At 39.7% G+C, this 18,147-nt stretch overlaps 1 protein-coding gene across 1 annotated transcript in view; it reads left to right on the plus strand.

Moving 5' to 3' along the window:
• The window catches only part of tmx1 (thioredoxin-related transmembrane protein 1), a 5,859-nt gene extending 899 nt beyond the window's left edge, over positions 1–4,960 (plus strand). Inside the window, exons 3-8 of the mRNA XM_020622912.1 lie at positions 279–324; positions 951–1,079; positions 1,498–1,543; positions 2,675–2,776; positions 2,899–2,965; positions 3,120–4,960. Of these exons, the coding sequence (XP_020478568.1) occupies positions 279–324; positions 951–1,079; positions 1,498–1,543; positions 2,675–2,776; positions 2,899–2,965; positions 3,120–3,355 (626 nt within the window). The 3' untranslated portion in view covers positions 3,356–4,960. The remainder of the gene's footprint in view (positions 1–278; positions 325–950; positions 1,080–1,497; positions 1,544–2,674; positions 2,777–2,898; positions 2,966–3,119) is intronic.
• Positions 4,961–18,147: the final 13,187 nt, after the last annotated feature.

The following is an 18,147-nucleotide window of genomic DNA, read 5'->3' on the forward strand; positions in this document are numbered from 1 at the left end:
GAAAAGAGTCAATTATCAAACAACTCTGCAGTAAACACCAGTTCCAGCGAAGAAACTCCTTATCACTTATCTTTCCAACATTTTCAGTGTGGACTGATATATAGGTGCAATACATTACGCAAGGGTTTGAGTGTTAATGCTTAATAATTCATTAATAGTGCTGTGGCCGTTGCCAGAGATGAATTCAGGGCGTCTGCCAAGTTCGAAATTTACTTCAGTTATGAGTCAAAACTCAATGTTATTTCCTGCGCACTGACAGTACTCGTCTCCTCCTTAAGGCCTGAGCGGACGATTCATAATCACCTCACTTCCTACTATTTACCAGTAAGTTCTTGTTTCTTATTGCTTCCTCTTTCGTGTGACTGAGATGTATGTACAGCTGCTGCGAAGAGTCTTAAAAGGAAAAATTCTTGTGCCTTTTCACTGAGTTATGTTTACTCAATAACTCTTTTCCTCACCAACTGTCTGTTTTATTCTGAAGTCTCAACTTTTAAAGCATTCTCTTGCTTGAGCCTTGTGAAAATGCAGCTTTTTCTGGTATAAATATTAAAGTAAAAGGAATCCTTTATATGTTTTGTCTTTTTTTGGACAGACAAAGCAAGATATCCAGATCACCTTGGGCTGTAGGAAATTATTAATGTTTTTGATGTTATACAGACCAGGAAATTAATCCATTTATTTGAGGAAAAAACAAGCAGGTTCTTTCATTGTCCATTTCATTTGATCTTAAAATGCATTTTAAGTCAAATTGCAAATTTACAATCTTCAGGTTATAGCTTCATGTTTTCACAATGCATATTTGTATCCTGATCTGCAAAAGTCTGACAGCATTCAAGTTAAACACTTTACTGCAGAGAAAACATGTATATTCTGGCCTATTGGCTCCTGTGCGTGTTTTCCTCCCACTATCACAGAAAACATAATTTAGTGTCTTTGTATCTGTGTTTCAGCTGTAAGGATGGCGTCTTCCGGAAGTACCAGGGAGCTCGCACTAAAGACGACTTGCTCAGCTTTGTTGATGAGCAGAAATGGAAAGCAGTTGAGCCGGTTTCGACTTGGTTTGGGCCGTCTTCAATTTTGTGAGCTTAAACCTACAGCTCCTTCTACAAACTGTGTTTACAGGGATACATATGCAAAACATACTAATTGTAATACACAGTATATCAGTATTACAATATGGTTTTACAGTTCTTGGTTGATATCATTCAAAATGTCCTCGTTTTTGAGGTCAGAATTGGCAGAGAGAACAGCAGCTAAGCACTGTAGTGGGCAACAGTCCAGTAATGCTGCATAATTGTTGTTCCTCATTGCTTTGAAATGGCAAAAAATAGCATCAGAAACCTTTCCTGTTAGCTCTGTTCTTGGAGTCTTTCTGCCAGTTTAAAACCAGAACCACAAGCACCCCTGTCTGTCTGTCTGTCTGTCTGTCTTGTTCAGGCTTTGTAGTGATATTATATTTTCTGTTAAATGACATGCTGTCATTTCCTCTTTTGGCAGAATGAATTTGATGTCGGCCTTGTTCAAACTCTCCATGTTTATCCGAGTAAGTGAGGATTTCACTCTTGCCAGCTCTGACTGTCAGTGTGTATGCCATTATACAGGAAGGCATTTATTTCATTTCCCACAGTCCATTCGAAGAAGAACATGTTGCCTGTTGTGGAAATCGGAATGGCTGTCAAGTGCAAAGTGCAATGAATGGAATGAGTCACAAATGTATACTTGATTTTTAAATTTTTTATTTTTATTTTAAGACTCATTGATCTCCTAAAGCGGCTGAGTACTCTAGTTTTTATGTCATGTAACTCGAACAGGAGGACACAGTGCAATTTTTGGGAACTATTTTTAGCTGCAAATTAAAGCCTATTTTGTGTTTTTAATAGTTTTTGGACAAGAATAGAGCTCTGCAGCTTGGAGGAATAGGACATGTCAGGCTTTGTTAGAAGATGCCTGTTATTAGGATCATTTTAATGTTGGTTTTGGTCTTTTGATAATGATTAAGCTGTGTTGACAGTGCATGCTGAAGTGACCCAAATGCAATTTATTTTTGTCCCCTCCAAGTGCGTCTGCACTGATGTGTGAACAAATCAAATCAGATTTTTTTTCCCCCTAAATCCAGTTTGGGCCACTTCCATATGTTGTTCTAGACCTGATTCATATCTGATCTCTGACCATGGGACCACTGTCTGAACAATCAGACCTGAATCCTTCTGTTTTTGCGGGTCTTCCTCCTCTGTGCCGTCGTCACTCAGTGTCGGCTCTTCACAGATTGATGAAAATAAACATAGAGCAGCAATGGTGACGAGGGTCAGTGGAGAGACAAGGACGTTTTGTTTGTTGGACATTTACGGACTGGAGGGAACATATATCCAACTACTTTCTGAGGGAATTTGACTGTTACACATATAAGGTGGTTGTTATTGTTGTTTACATATGGCTCACAGTTCAGTTAAATATGTGCATGCAGTTTAGGACCCGTTTCATTTCAATGACTTCATCATTGTCTTGAAACCTGTTTGTAAAATCAGGTTCCAGACTTCAGATTTGAAATTAAAGCACCTGGGCCACATTAAATCGGCCTGTATGTCTTGGAATATTAGTTTTTGGTGAGCATTAGTGAGAAAATGCTTCTTGTGTACTGTATATTTTTACAGTCTGAATCTAAAATGTTTTTCAGCATTGTCATAACTACATGACTGAGCACCTGGGGCTTCCCGTTTGGGGTTCATATATTATCTTTGGCTTGGCCACTCTGTTCTCCGGCCTCATGCTGGGACTGGTGAGTAATTATGTTACATGTTTTTGTTTTGTTTTTTAAGCAGTTGACAGTGTTGAATATTCCAGTGTTCATCAACAGGCATCAGCTGTGATTTAATGGTACTTATTGCCTTGTGTCCCCAGGTACTGGTGTTTATTGCAGATTTTGTCTTGCCCTCAAGACGATTTTCTTCACCTGATTACTACCAGAGTAAGTTTCATATGAGATTATATTGAATGCTGCCGTGTCAGCCCTCATACATTTGTATTACATAAATAAATGACAGAAACAAAGCCCAGACTACATGTTGGCTTGTTGTCAGATTTAACAGCCACTGATTGCTATTGGGAATGTGACTCTGCAGAGAGACAGACCATGGAACAAGCGAGGTTAATCCAGCGACAAGAGGACGAGCACGAGGCTGATGGCGAGGAAGACGATGATGAAGACGAGGAGGATGAGGATAGAGGCCGGGGTGGGCCCTGGAGAGAGAGAAGAGGGTCCCCCGAGGGCCGCCCTGAACCCAAGGGACAGGGCTTCTCTGATGAAGCTCTGAGGAAGAGGGTGGTGTGCAGCCGTGAGGAGGAAGAGGACACCTAGATTTTGAGCTGGGGTGTCACATGAGCCCCGCTCGCTTGAGAAGAGCACCGTGGAGTCGGCAGAGGCAGAGGAACCTTGGTCCCAAGCAGCAATGTTTACAACAGGGGCTCTAAAACTCCCCTCTGACCTCCCCTTCTCCTCCTCCTGTGGGCCCCCAGAAAACCTCGCTTCTTTTCTTCTTCTTGCCTTGTTTTTAACGAGAGCACTTCAGACTCACCCCACCGTGCTCTCCGCCTAAGCAGCAGGCGCCACCTGGAACAAGCAAAAACTCTCGACACCAGTTTTCACTTGTGGAAATGCCTGGCTGACGAGTGTTTAGGTATAAAGTGCAGTAGAGCGGGATTTTGCAACGTTGTTTATGCTATGCATTGTTTTTTAAAGAGTTGTGTGTTATTACTTGATTAATATAAGAGCAGGCTTGCATTTGGGATTTCTGTTTTACATTTCAGCTAATACATAGTTATTTTATGATGCACGTTTCATGAACCCTGACATCCCAACCCAATAAACAGTGTTCACACACCGTTCCACATACGTACAGTGAATAACAGAGAGACAAGTGACAAGAAATGGCCCCAAAATGTCAAAACACTTCCGATTTCATACGTCTCCCTGTTTCCTGTGAGTCCATTCTGTGTGTGTGTGCGCGTGTGCGTGTGTGTGTGAGATCTAAATCCAACGCAGGAATGTTGGACAACAAAACAAACAATGACATAGTTAATGTGCGTTAATTTAATGGTTGCCTGTCAACTGTATCAAAAGTGTTGGATTTTGTATAAATCATTATTGTGTCATAACGATAATGTACACAGGTTGTTGGTCTTTGTAAAGAGTTGGCGCCTCTTGCCACAGGTGTGTGTGTGTGTCTTGTGGGGCAGGATCCCTCCTTATAGCTTTGCTTAGCAGTCAGCAGCACTAACTTGGGCTAGCTCCTGGCTTGGAGGAGACCAGACCGTGCTAGGTGGGTGTAATTTCTAACAAAGGGGCTCTTCACTCCAGTCTAAAGGTTGTATGTTGTTGTTTGTCATCTCTTTGTCCATTGTTTTATTCCTGACATTTACTTGTGATTCTCTAATTATTAAATGTTTAGAATCCAGCAGAGTTGTCAGCAGGTCTACGACACAGTAGTTGTAATACAGCTATGGCGAGGAACCGTTGAGCTACTCCAGCTCCTAATGCCTCGTCTCCTATGTGGAGGAAGATAAGGCACATCTGTCTGCTACATCCAGGGGGACCTGATGTAATTCAGCCGACTGCAATCTTGATTATTAAAACTGGACTGTAAGTCTAAAAATGTCAAATTAAACATGAACTTCCTGAGGGTAATTTATCTAAATGCTGTTTTCTATACACTGTTTTCCTCATTCATGCGTCTTTCAGACATTATTGTGGCACAGCCTTTGTCCATTTCAGTCTTGATTCAAAAAGGAACAGCTTGGTGTGTATGACCAGTGTGTTAAATCCATATTTCCTTCTGTTTTGACACATCTTCTGCAGGACTTTGATTTTAATGCTGTTTTAGTTCCAAAAAGTTAATTACTCATTTTGGCGATAGTTAAAGCAGGATTTTTATCTGACCACTATTTATGGCTTGTAGCAGCTACATTTACCGAGAACCAGCTGAGCTCCTTAATGTTTAAAGTTTGTTTTTTCTTTTCATTCTTTTTAAAATAAAGGCTCAACTCTGAAAGCGGTCCCCCTTTTTTGGTTTGTGTTACTTCCAATAGTTAACTGACGCGAACCTTCAGTATTTATATTTCAGCAGTGATGCACAAAGGAAATAGAAGAGTCGCTCGCAGCTGTGAACCATTAGAAGTGCAGATGTAGCTGAGACAGCTCCAGGAACATTCTGGAAAAACAAGTACCAAATATTTGCAGAAACACATGCCAGAGTAGCACACTGCATAAGTCAGCACACACTGTAGGAGAGGTATACACTTGGGAAGCTTATTGGTACATCAAGCTAAAGCTGATGGAGTCTAATGCACAAGTCCTACAATAAACCCTTATTTCTGAAGGTTCAGTTTTTGTTCAGACTGTTTTAGAGGCATGTTGGCGATCATGCTGGAGGCTGCACTTTCTGCTGCTGTTGTGTTGCCTTTTATAGAGAGCTGTTTCTGTTGTTCAGCCTGTCCTCGCTGATAAAAATGGGGTGGACAAAATAATAGAAGAATGTTTATTCTGAATTTTTTAAGAAACAGGAAAAGATCTGGTATGTGCATTACTATGAGATGCTATTAGACTATGTGCATAGTCTAAACACTGAAAAACAAATCATTTAAAAAAAAAACATGAAATACACTGTACAGTATTATAGTATTATAGGTCTGTGCCAGTAGATGTCACTCTTGCATCCATTGTGGGTTATGATCAAACCATACTGTGGCCTCCATAGACTAGAGAGGGTGCTCTGGGGATCGTGTGTTTCTCTTCATACCACCTCTGAGTTTAGTTGCCTCATGGCCAGTTGGTGCATCACAGCATTTACACTACAGGATATTGACAGTAACAGTAGTCGCTGTACATTTGTTCTTCTGGGGTTTCTCATTTCCTATGTAGGTAGGTAGATACTTTTTTGATCCCGAGGGAAATTCAGGTATATGTGGACTCTTCTCCAGCTGCTTGAATACTGTGACTCCCCCTGGATTAAGAGGGGATTCTGTCTCTAATCACTGCTGTCACTGCAGCTTGAGTAACCGTCTCCACATGCTCTATTTAGGCTGATCTCCCTGATGAAGGTGTTTGAAGGGATTCCCCTGCTGGAGGACGGCTGCAGGCTGCTCTGATGTCTTGGGGCAGTGAGGTCAGACTGTGTGCACGTGGAAAACACCCAGCAGATGGTTGATACAAGCTCACCTGCAACTGATGCAGCCTCACTGGTTTGATTTATTGAGTGCATACACACATTCCTCTGCACTGCTGTTTTACTGGTCTGCAATGTAAAGTGAAGGCAGATGGCACCACGGCCAGTGTAATCATTAGCTTGCTCTGGTCCACTGGGTTTTTCTTATTGTCCTTGTTTTCACTTTCCCAGAAAAGTTCTCCGTCGGTGCATGCCTGCCGCAGTTCCGTATGAAAACACATTCAAGTTGCATCACTATATTTGTAGGAATTTTGGCTAAAGCCATTTTATTCTCCTTGTTTTTCACCATCTGATTGTCATGGTTGTATGGACTCAGTGCCAGTTGCCCCAGGCTGAAATTTCTCACTGGCTCAGTTGCCCTCAGAGTTCATGCAGATATTGATAGTCACAAGGTGAATTCTACTGCCTTTGGTGAGCCCTTAACTTTTCATCTAGCACCACTATCAGGCTGGTATCTATGAAACAGTGAAACATCTCTGGATTGCTGTGAAATCTGCTAAAGATATTTAGGATCCAGGGAGTAGAAACCCTAATGACTCGAGTGATCCCTTGATGTCCTCTGGTAATATTATCTGACATTAAATGTTAATCTATCCAGGATTTGGCTTTCTGGCCATATACCTGCAAAGCTAATGACATTCCCATCAGCCTCAGCTGTGCTTTGAGCGCAATATTAGTCTGCTTGACAGATTTATGTGAGATGGAGATGAAGGACAGCCCCATCACAGTGATGCCTACTGAGACTGTCAATGAGAATATCACGTGTACCTTCTAAGGTCATTGGTGGATGAAGGAGTTAGATTTACTTAAAACCATGTTGAAATAAATACAGTTTTACACGTAAAGGTCTAGATATTTATTTATTTTGTTGCACAAGGTAACAAATTATTATTTTGTGCAGCAAAAAAAAAAAAAAAAGAAGACTCAATTGCTGCAGGTCTAATCAGCACCATAAGTCAAAACACCTGTGTGGGTGTGCAGAGCCTTTACTTTATGCATCATTTGTTAGTTGATCACATGTTTGGAAATAAATTCAAAGCAACTACAGCTGTTAAACCAACACATTGTAAAACTGATCTCAGAATTGTTGCAATAATTCCACTTGTTGATTCTTTCACAGTGCGTTTTATTTTGTAAGTGTATTATGTGCCATTTTTATCTAAAATTTTCATCTGAAAAGTAAGTTAAATAAATGTTGTGAAGTTAAAAGTACAGTATTTCCCACTGAAAAGCTGTAGAGCCGAAGAATAGCAAAAAATGGAAAAACTTAGTAAAGTACAAGTACCTTAAAACTGTACAAAAATACTTAGTTACTTTCCACCGCTGTGTGCTGTGTGGCAGTCTGTCCTCTCTGTCCTGATGAGAGGATGTCCATGTTTGAACCGGAGTCACTTTTTCCACCTCAGTGGTGAGCAGCCGACCACAAATGCAAACAGAAACCTTCAGGATCTGGTTTCCCACACTCACTCTTCTGTCTCCATGCTCAGAAATCATCACATCCATCTCATTCTCACTATAAATCAGTTTAATATCTGTTTTGGCAACTGCAGTTTTTGTAGAATCTCATGATTATTATTAGGAGCTTATTCCAACAAATGAAAAATTATAGTATGTCATTACAAGGTGCCTTCTCAGCAAAAAAAAAGTTTTATTGTATGAAAATGGGGGTTCTCAGGACGAAACAGAAACGTTTGTACATTGAGCTCTTTTTTGAATTTAAACCCCAGGGCCAGTAGCCAGGAGGGTGTTTGCTCAAACGACAAAAATCCATGAGGAAAACAAGACAGTATTATATGATCCTGCTTCTCTCGCTGGGCTACTGGAGGCCAGAGAGGTGAGATGTGAGCGTTCAACAAGGCAGCACTTGTTCTCCGAGCGGCTGTGTCCCCTCACTGTCCTCCATGTGGTTCCACCATTAAAACCCATAGATAGACAGATAAATACTTTATTACACACTCAAGGTCCAGATCTATAAATAAAAAAAGAGATTTAGGTTCTTCTTTTTAGGTTTTTATTTGTGATTTATGCACCAATCTGAAGAGCTGTGATCATCAGGGCCATGGGACTCGTACTCTTGTTGCATAGCTGCTCAGCTGGTCTCAAATATTATTTCCTCAAATATAAGAACAGTCCTCCTGACTGTGACTCTGCAGTCAATCAAAATGTCCCTATGTACAGGAGCTTTGGAAGGTGGAGGTCATCTGATGAGAATCTCACATAACTGATTTTTTACATTTGTTATAATTATTTAAACTTTTTAGATGGCTCAGAACTTATCAAAAACATTGCACACCCATATGACACTTGGTATAGAGTAAGTCCTTTTCTAAATTTGTGCCAATTACATGAAACGTTCTAAATGTGTATTGCACTATAAACATTTTTCTTATTGTTTACCTCATTTACTGTATGTTAATTTGCATGGAGTATTTTTATGGGACATTTTGTGCACTCATGATTATATAAATTAGCATTTGCTTTTTGAAAAATTAATTAAAACTGAAATTGAAATCTATTAAACCCAGTAGATTTTATTTTTTAAAAACCCTTCACATTACGATTTTTAAAACAAACTCTAAACCTTCAAACTCACATTTTTTCCCCTTCAGGACTAATTTGCCAGTCTGGAGCACAGGTGTTCAGCACACACACCTCCACTGTAGTGCTACACATCCATGTCAGACTGTTTAGTACCTAATTGTTTCTTTGCTGTAACCACAGTCAACCACAAACACCGCCCTCTCCCCACCTGTATTTACAACCATGAGCTGTGTGTCAGTCCCATTCAGGTCACATAATTATATGGTGGCTTATACAGAAATAAAAAAATGAAGAAAGGTTTGTTGTTGTGTCTCCTTCCCGCCTGCCGCAGGTATATTTTCAGGAACCCATCGTGGTCATGCCAGAGAGAAAACCCCACCCCTTGTCTTTGCTTGGATGCAAAGACCTTTCTTTCACTGTTTGCAGGAAACTAAAATAGCAGCACGTTCTCCGTGTACTAGCAACACAGGAAAATATACTGTTTGTAATCTACTGGACATCCCAGAACCAAAATTAAGTTGCTGAAAGCAAAGAAAGAGGTCCTTTTGAAGAAATAATAAATGTAACTGACTCACAGGTTTTTATGACTCAAGCTTAAAGAAAACTGGATTAAACTGCTGTTCTTAGACGGGTTTCCCTTATAAATCCCTTTGATAAATAGTTACTGTCGACTTTAAATGGAAAACTTTATTTTTAAAACCATAAATCAAATGTTTACAATTTGCTTAAACCTACAATAACCGATTCCCTTTAGACCACAACAAAAACAAGTTGTGTCCACTGTGCTCACAGCTAGCGTCGTCTGCTGTCTGGTGCTAAGCGGGTTGGTTTGTTGCTGAAAAAAGCTGCCTGCTGCAGCTGAATGCAGCACAACAGCTAAAACAATGAGTTGAAATTCATTCTAAACCTCTGTAAAGCTGAGGGGATATAGATTTATGTGCTAACTAGTAGTTTGGCTTTGCCAGCAGGTGCCACTCTTAGTTAATCATCACCCCCTTTCTCATTATTTTCACACTGTCATTTGATACACTGTTGTTATAAAAACATTCATTTTAGCTGCTTTAATCATGAGCTGATCATAAATCTAACCTGAGAAGTACATTCCTTTTCATTAGGGATATATCCCATTTGTAGATCATTTCTCTCAGTGCTGAGCTGTTGGCACACTCCCCTCATTGTTTTGTGATTTGATGTTAGCACAGAAATTTTCTGGACTGGTGGAGGCTGAGGTTTACTGAAATCCCCCAAACTATAACCTAAACTCGGTAAACAGTGCAGCGGTTTCCATGGATCTGTTTTGGAGTGAGTTACCTGATGTGAAACAGACATCTGGTGCTCTGGGATCATCGAAATGTCCCTAAACTATACACAAAACACACCCTCAGTTTGAACATGATCACAGGTCAGCAGAATGAGCTAAATCTGGCTGTGAGTTTGGGCATGGGTGTGTGTTTTAGATATCCTCATTCCTCCTTCACAGCAGATGGACAAAAGGAAATGGTTTTGCTGTTTTGTTCTGCATCTTAAATGTGACAAGTCAGGACAGAAGATTTCCTTTTTTCACTGGTAGTTAAGTCTTTGTGTACATTGTGCTGTGAGGTGCAGTGGTGGGAGAAGTACTCAGATCCTTTACTTGTGTAAAAGTACAAATACAACAATTTAGATGTGATCCACTGTGATTAAACATCAAATGTAGTAGAGTAGAAGTATAGACATATACATATACATGTACCTCAAAATTATGCTTATGTATTGCACTTGAGTAAACACATGTAATTAATTCCCATCAGCTGTGAGGTACTGCCTCCCAGCTGAGTACTGTCAGAAGCTACTGTATATATGTGCTCACATCTGAAATCTCAGTGCAAACAGCCAGTAAGCACCCAGTAAACAGTCAGGGCCTGGGGACCTAGTTCTGCAAGGGTTAAGTCTTTGATGTAGGTCAAGGTTCATATGTTTTCCCTTTCAATTTGAGCTTATGTATAAGACTGTGTAAAGCAGTGTCATATAGGAATCAAAACAAACGGAGTCTACTTCACTGCAGAAACAAAATGACAGTGGATCCATGTTCCTTCTTTATACTGCAGTTACATAATAAGTGGAACGGTGATGGTGATGCCCTCCAGCGTGTCGAGTAATCACCTTGCATGGTATTATAGTAGCGCAGTCAGATGTGTCATCAAAGCATTTCCGCTAACCAGTAGTGACAAGTTCTTTGGACCTTTAGCAGACAACATTAGATTGACCTCCAAGTCTGTGGGCAGCTGTTGAACAGCACATCCACCGGAAACATGAACGGGAGGAAGCTCTTCAGCTTTTTAAACCTTTAACATTAAACCTCATCTACTGTAAGAATACAATGAACCCTGCAGCAGAAGATGTTGGTTGTACCTAGCAACCTGCCAGTGAAGTCTCCAGTCATGGACTGTTGGTTGTTCAGCCACATCTCCAACCACTGCAGGGGAATAAACCATTTTCTACCTGTGGCAGACAAACCCAGATGTAACAGGCTGAGACACATCAGATATGCAGCAGGTAATTGCAAAATCACAAAAAAATGCATGGCTTGGAGCAAACAGTTACTTCTCATGAAATATTGTGTTTTAATAGGATGTAATCATCAGAACATGAATACATGCTAAACAATATCGGGTTCAGCTGACGAACATGAGCCTAACACAGTTACTGACATAAAAGCATCTGAATGCATGAAAAACAAAGTACAACCACCGTGCAGTATTAGCAGGCAGCAGACACCAGTAGTTCAATCACGTGCACATCTGCAGGGAAGAAACACAAGCAGCCTCAGACACCATGGGCCCTTTCCTGCAACGAATAGATGGCATGTGGCACGGGTAGCATGTTTGTGTTTCCTAATTTCCTGTGACATCTGTGCATCTTATCTTCTTACTTACCTCCTGCTATAAATGTATGTTTTAGACAATAGCTAAAATGAGAAATGACCAGGAAACTGATTATTCATCCATCGGTTTGTTTCTTGTTCCGTTGGATGATAACTGATGTTTAAATAATAAGAGTACAACAGTATCTCTACTGCCCACTTATCCAGCGTGTTGAACATATCCATGTGGCGTTCAACACAACCATGACCCTTCGGTACATGCTTCCTGCCATAGAGCTCATACTTCCTGTTTACATTTGAAACACAGTGCCAGGAAGAGAGCTCAGTGGCTCTGGTGTTTTTCTGGCAAGCTGCATGTGCTGGGGAGGCGAGACGGGCTATTTCTGCAGTGTCCTGACAGCCTCGCAGTGAGATGATGCCTCGATCGCCACAGGGTAATTACAAGGTTTATAAAACAGGGGAACAATTACTGAACTTTGTCAGCAGCAGTCTTTATGTCTCTGAGCCAGAGGCCTTTTAATTGCAGGGCTCTGATGTTTGTCAACATGTATTTTAAGGGGAAGTTTCAGGAATAATAAAGGGGTTCATATATAGGATGTCTTCAATCCATAACTCGGTGATTCCCTCTGCATTAGAAGGCAGTGTTTGTCCTCTTCTGTCATGCACGGACAGAACTTCAGTGACATAGCATCGCTCAACAGCAACACAAGGTTTAATAAAAAATGCAAATGCAGTTTTTAGCAAATGTTACTCAAACCAAAATAAATAGTACTTGTTTTGGACTGTTTTCACAGATATTTTCAACAACAGGATAGATTAGAGTGTGTCAGATCAACTCAAAATAAAATAATGGGGTTTTTTATAGCTTTTAGACAAGGCTGGAGTTCTACTCCACAGAGGAAGGAAATATATCAGCTTTGTTAGTAAGACAGTCATTGTCAGCTGGTGTCAGCATATAAATTTGTTGAAACAATAATATGTGACTAGGCCAGTTTCTCTGGACAGTACCTTTAAGCAACTTAGAATCAGAATGTAATAGCTGTTTCAGTCAAATCGGTAAAGTTTGCCAAGCAAAGAAAAAATAAAATAAAATTAGACACCATAAAAACAGACAGATTTTACTTTATTGCAAAGTTACTGTAGGTCAAAGTCGATGAAGGGGATGATGGTTAATTTAACGTCAAATTCGGGATCTGTACGTGTCTGCAGTGCAACCAGTTCCCTAGAAGCCTTTATTCTTTGGCATCAACTGCAGCCTGTGCTGCTTCAACGGTGTCACCCAGAGAAATTATGAAACCTGACAACATGTTGTCTAAGCCGCAGACACTGATTCGACTTTGTGCTGCGCCAAAAGAGTCCAGTTCTGTCAGTCTGTGAAGTTCACAGACTCTCTGCTTTAACTTCCAGCTAATGTTTCAGCAGAAAAAAAGAGCAAGTCAAAAGGTGAAACACTGCTGGTGAGAGCGATGGCTTTGGAGTTTTTAAAAAGGTCAAAAGTGGGTTTGTCCCTTGATACTGTCTTTCACTCGCATGCACTTTATTTCTTAACATAGTAATAGTTTTTGCTCCTCTAGGCACAGGTGAAACCCTACAGCAAGATATTTAATGACAGCTTAGGCAGAAAACTATTTTAACAGCTTTCAGTTTGTGTTGCAAAGTGATGAAAACTTCAATCAACTTTGTCCAAACCGCTAACCTCTTTCTGAGTTAGATTCATTTCTAATCCCACTGAGTAATTCACATCCACTTTGAGATGAAAGACAAAACTATAAACTACTGCAATCCCAACAAACATGAAAAAACCCAACAGCTGACCACTATAGCACAAGGACTCTTTCACCGGCAAATGAAACCTCTTCCCATGTTCTAGTTGATGTGCATGCAGATGCACCATAGGAGGAGTTTACAGGTGTCCAAATTCTTGAACTCCAGACCGTCTGAACCGTGACAATCTTCTGGCAGCATGTGGAAGATTCATTTCCCCTGACTAACGGGGCTCACCTCCAGCCCTGTGACACCACAGTCGGCTCCACAGCAGCAGGTCAGGGTCAGTCAGCGGGTGAGAGGTCAAGTCTCAGGCATCCGAGGTGAAGAGGGTTCACAGCACGATGACTGCCGTTTGCCTCCTCAAAGAATTCCTACCTGTCTGAAGCAAAGAGTGACTCGGGACCTTCTATACTCTGGCTGGAAGATTTTCTCAGTGTTTAGATATTTTATGACAATGATAGTGGTTGTTTATTGTGTGTTGTTCCTTTCTTCTTTTCTCTCTCCTCTATCCACTCACCCCAACAGGTCGAGGCAGAAGGCTGCCCACCAAGAGCCGGGGTCTGTCGGAGGTTTCTTCTGTTAAAGGGACTTTTTCCTCCCTGCTGTTGCAAAGTGCTGCTCTATAATTATAATAAGGTTTAGACCTTACTTTGTAAATGTCTTGAGACGACTTTTGTTGTGATTTGGTGCTATACAAATAAAACTGAACTGAATATTTTGTTATTGTCCTGACTTCCTTTATGATATACTGTAGTAGCCTTATCTTGTCAGAATAAAATTCATTGTTTAAAAGTGCTGAAGCAGCTACTGACATTATGGTAAAGTTTTAAATTAGTGCTGATATGGCAAAGTTTGTTCATGCTCATAATCTTTGAATTCTTGAACAAAATTTGCCTGTAGGCTTTTACTTAAAGTTTAAAATGAATTCCTTAAACTTTATTAATAAATGAAACTTTAAGATAGAAGAAAAAGCCGTCCAATATTGACATTATAAATGTGGTTTATTAGCTTTATCTGGAGCTTTGACTACAGTGATCAACCTAGTTTACTCGCTAGTTGAAGGTATAGAGGATTAGGGCTGCTGTAAAAAAAAAATAAAATAAAAATGAGTTCAGACTTTTTTCTCAAAATTCTGACTTTTTAAATATACATTCCTCTGGAAACACAACAGAAAAAAATGTGAAAATTATTCTAGACATCAGACTTTGGTCAGTTTAATTAGATTCTCAATTTTGAAGGAAACTTTTAATCAGTTTGATTTAACCTGTAACATCATGTTTTTAATAGGATGAATTGTTTACTTGGTACCAGAATCAGAATCAGAATCTGCTTTATTGGCCAGGTGTGTTGGACACACAAGAAACTTCACTCTGGTACATCGGCTCTCACTGTATATGTACATATCCCTATGCAAGGGGCAAGTAAACAGTAAACCAACATAAGGCTGTGTAATATAATAAAATAAGCAGCATTACCAAACATTAAACAGTGCAGACAGACAAATGAATGCTCATTGTGAAACAAGATAAATAAGAATAAAACCAGAATACTTAAAAATAGAGACCTGTATGGATCCGTATAATCTGTACAATGTTTATTACCAGAAAAGTCAATAGGGAATTTGAGTAAATTAACAAATTGAACCTTGGGAAAACATAATGTGAAAGCATCCCTAAAACTTCTGAGACTAATGAATGCCAGCCAGAATTTTTGAGAAACATCTGTTCACATTCTGTGCCACAACTCCAACAACCACAGTCATATTAACTATAAGTTAAAATGTAAATCAATGCTCTTTACAAAGTTTTTTTTTCTTTTTAATCTTCCTTATTTTGGATACAGAGCAGATTGCATTGCACAGACTTCACGCTCTATTGAGACACATTCCTACATGTCGGCTTAGATCCAGCTCTAAATCCAGGACAGGCCATAACCTGTTCTCTCCTGACATCCTTGTCCCTCCCTCACAGCACAGTAACCCAATCACTCGCCCGTGGTCTCTTTTTACTGGTCACACTAAAAATCTAATATGAAATCCATAAATTCCTCTTTGAAGCCTTGGCCTGTTGTTTTATCTTGACTGGCTTTAATACTTTTTTTATTTTATGAAGCACTTTGTAAACACCAAAAGTATTTACAGGTGCTTCACTTGACTAAATCCCCAAAGTCAGTAGCTTACAAACCGGGAACACGGAAACAAAACCTCAGGCTACTTTGTAGTGCATTGTTTTTGAGGAGGCGGCTCTGTTCACCCCTTCAGTAAAAGTCACTTGCAGGTACAGACATGTTGAGCCAACATACAGGTTAAACAGAATACCATATTTAAAAGATGCACACTGACAACAAGCACTGGTCACACCATGTGTGTGTCACTCGTATCTGCTGTTTGAAGCTCTCAGATTTTCACACAAGCATATACATATATAAGCACTGCCCAGTCTTGTGGTGGTGTTTTTTATTTAAGGATGAGTAAGAGCAGAATATTTGCTCTGGCAAACATAGGTTACTCATTATGTAGGCTATGCTGTATGGAGACACTCTCTGACAACTTAACTGCCCTGACACCAAGGTCCTCATTGATCACCCATTATAATTCATGAGCAAACAAGTCTAAGAAGCAAGTTATGCTAGAAAAGATGGTTCAAGTGATGTTTGTCAGACTTTCCCCTGAAGGCCAAAGTGTTTATGGTTCCTCCAAAGTGCCACACTCAAACGTCAAGTGGAAAGTCGGCCATCATACAGAGGTGTTGTTTAAATATGGAAATAATAAAAATTGTCAAGAATGGAAAAAAGAGTCAGACTTGACTTCAAACCCTGCCTACTTTCTCACCTCTGCACATTTGACAGATTGCTCCCCCAGTTTCAGCACTGGAAAGATTTAGTCAGGCAGTTCTAATGGAGAACACTGGCTGTTTAAGTCTGCAGCCATTAACGCTGAACTGAATTTAACTCTAAAGTTAGTATGTTAACATACAGTAACATGTTCACCATCTTAGTTTGAGCGCATGCTAACTTTTTGTTAACCCCTACTAAGCAGCTGGAGCTGGAGCTGTAAATATAATTAGCAAACATAGGAGGTAAATTAAAATGCTGAAAACCAATAACAAAGCTAGAAGGGAGGGGATACAGCATTTACCTTCATCTGCTGAACGACTCCATATCTATGACAGCGTTGCTCTGTAACAGTTGCTGGATGTGTAAATAGGCAATGTAAACTGTAATAATTTGTGTTTACAGATTCTTTCTGATGGCAAAAAGTTACTAAAATCCTAATTCTGTTATTTGCCTAAATGTAACACAGGATGTGATCTCTCTAGCGCTGCACTCCATGCACCCACTAGTCACCCAGTCACTTCTGTTAACTTTTTTATGGTCTAATAATGCACATTGACAGTGAATATAATCAAGGCAGTAAATGATTCCTCCACAACATACTTGACAAAACCATGGTAGTATATAAATGTCATTTCTGGGAGACAGGGTTGGTAAAAGTGTCAGAAATTTCGATTTTCCAAAGGAGACAACAAGGCCCTTGATATTTAACAATACTGTGAACTAATGACAGTCCATAAATTGTGAATTGGAAACCTTGATGGCCATTTTGGCATGGGAAACATGCTTTTTTTGTAACTCAAAACTTTGCCTGGGGACGTTTGGAAAAGGCAACAATTCTGTGGGATTAGTTTCTATGGCCCATCTCTACACTCCGCAGCATCATCTATTAATCTGACAAGCATGATTAGATTATGCAAACATTTTCCTCTAATATGGAATCTGGCTTGTTTTGTTTTGTTTTGTTTTGTTTTGTTTTTGTGTCCCAAGATGAAGTTTTGAAATAAAACGTGCAACCAATTTATAGGGATGTGACTGGATCCACCCTTTCTTTGGGGTTCTTTGGGAGGAAACCACTTCCATTCCCTCCAAAATAGAGATCTGCAGCTCTGAGCGTGCTGTTACATAACCAGTGGGTTGGAGAGCAGCCTTGTCATGTGCTGATGTAGACATATACAGAACTTTCTGCAGGTTAAACCTCGGCCTCTAAATCCGCAGCCTGCCTATTACACTCAAAATGAAGCTGTTCTTTTGTGCTTGTTGTACAAAATTCCATTTGTGTTACAGTAAAAGACTTTAGCTTTGTCATGGTACAGTACACAAAAAAAAAAAAATAAGTAAAAGCCAAACCTTGTGACTCATACAGTAACATTGACACTGGTATATGTATGTTGTAACACACACAAGCTAGGGCCTGATCTCTTGGAGTTTATAATGTACTTTTATATTTTGTCATTTGTATTAAATAACAAATGTACAGAAAACCTACGTAACTAGATGAAGAAATGGAAATAGCACATATTTTCAAAGTTTAGTCAAGCATGTCCGGTGGTTAAATTGTGTTAACTTTAGCTAATCTTGAAGTAGACATCAGTGAAACTCAGTTTCATTGATATACTTTCTTGTTATGTTTTGTTTTACCAGCTTTTACAAGTTCTTATATTAGAAGAAGCAACCACACAGAACTTTACACTTGTTCTAAGTGAGCTTAAATTTCTTTTGGTAATTTCAGTGGTTATCATGTTGACAATCCATTAGCTTTTCATTTTGCATCATCATCAGGTCAATTTCAGTTGAAATTCAGTAGCCCCTCACTTTTGTTGTCTGTTACTTGTGCTTTCACTTTGGACACAGGTCTGAGTTGTCGTCCAGCCCATATTAAGACTAAAGCATCCTTTATTATGCACTTCTACTTCAGTAATAAAC

The sequence above is a fragment of the Monopterus albus genome, unplaced genomic scaffold, assembly GCF_001952655.1.
Source record: "Monopterus albus unplaced genomic scaffold, M_albus_1.0 scaffold290.1, whole genome shotgun sequence".
NCBI lineage: Eukaryota > Metazoa > Chordata > Actinopteri > Synbranchiformes > Synbranchidae > Monopterus > Monopterus albus.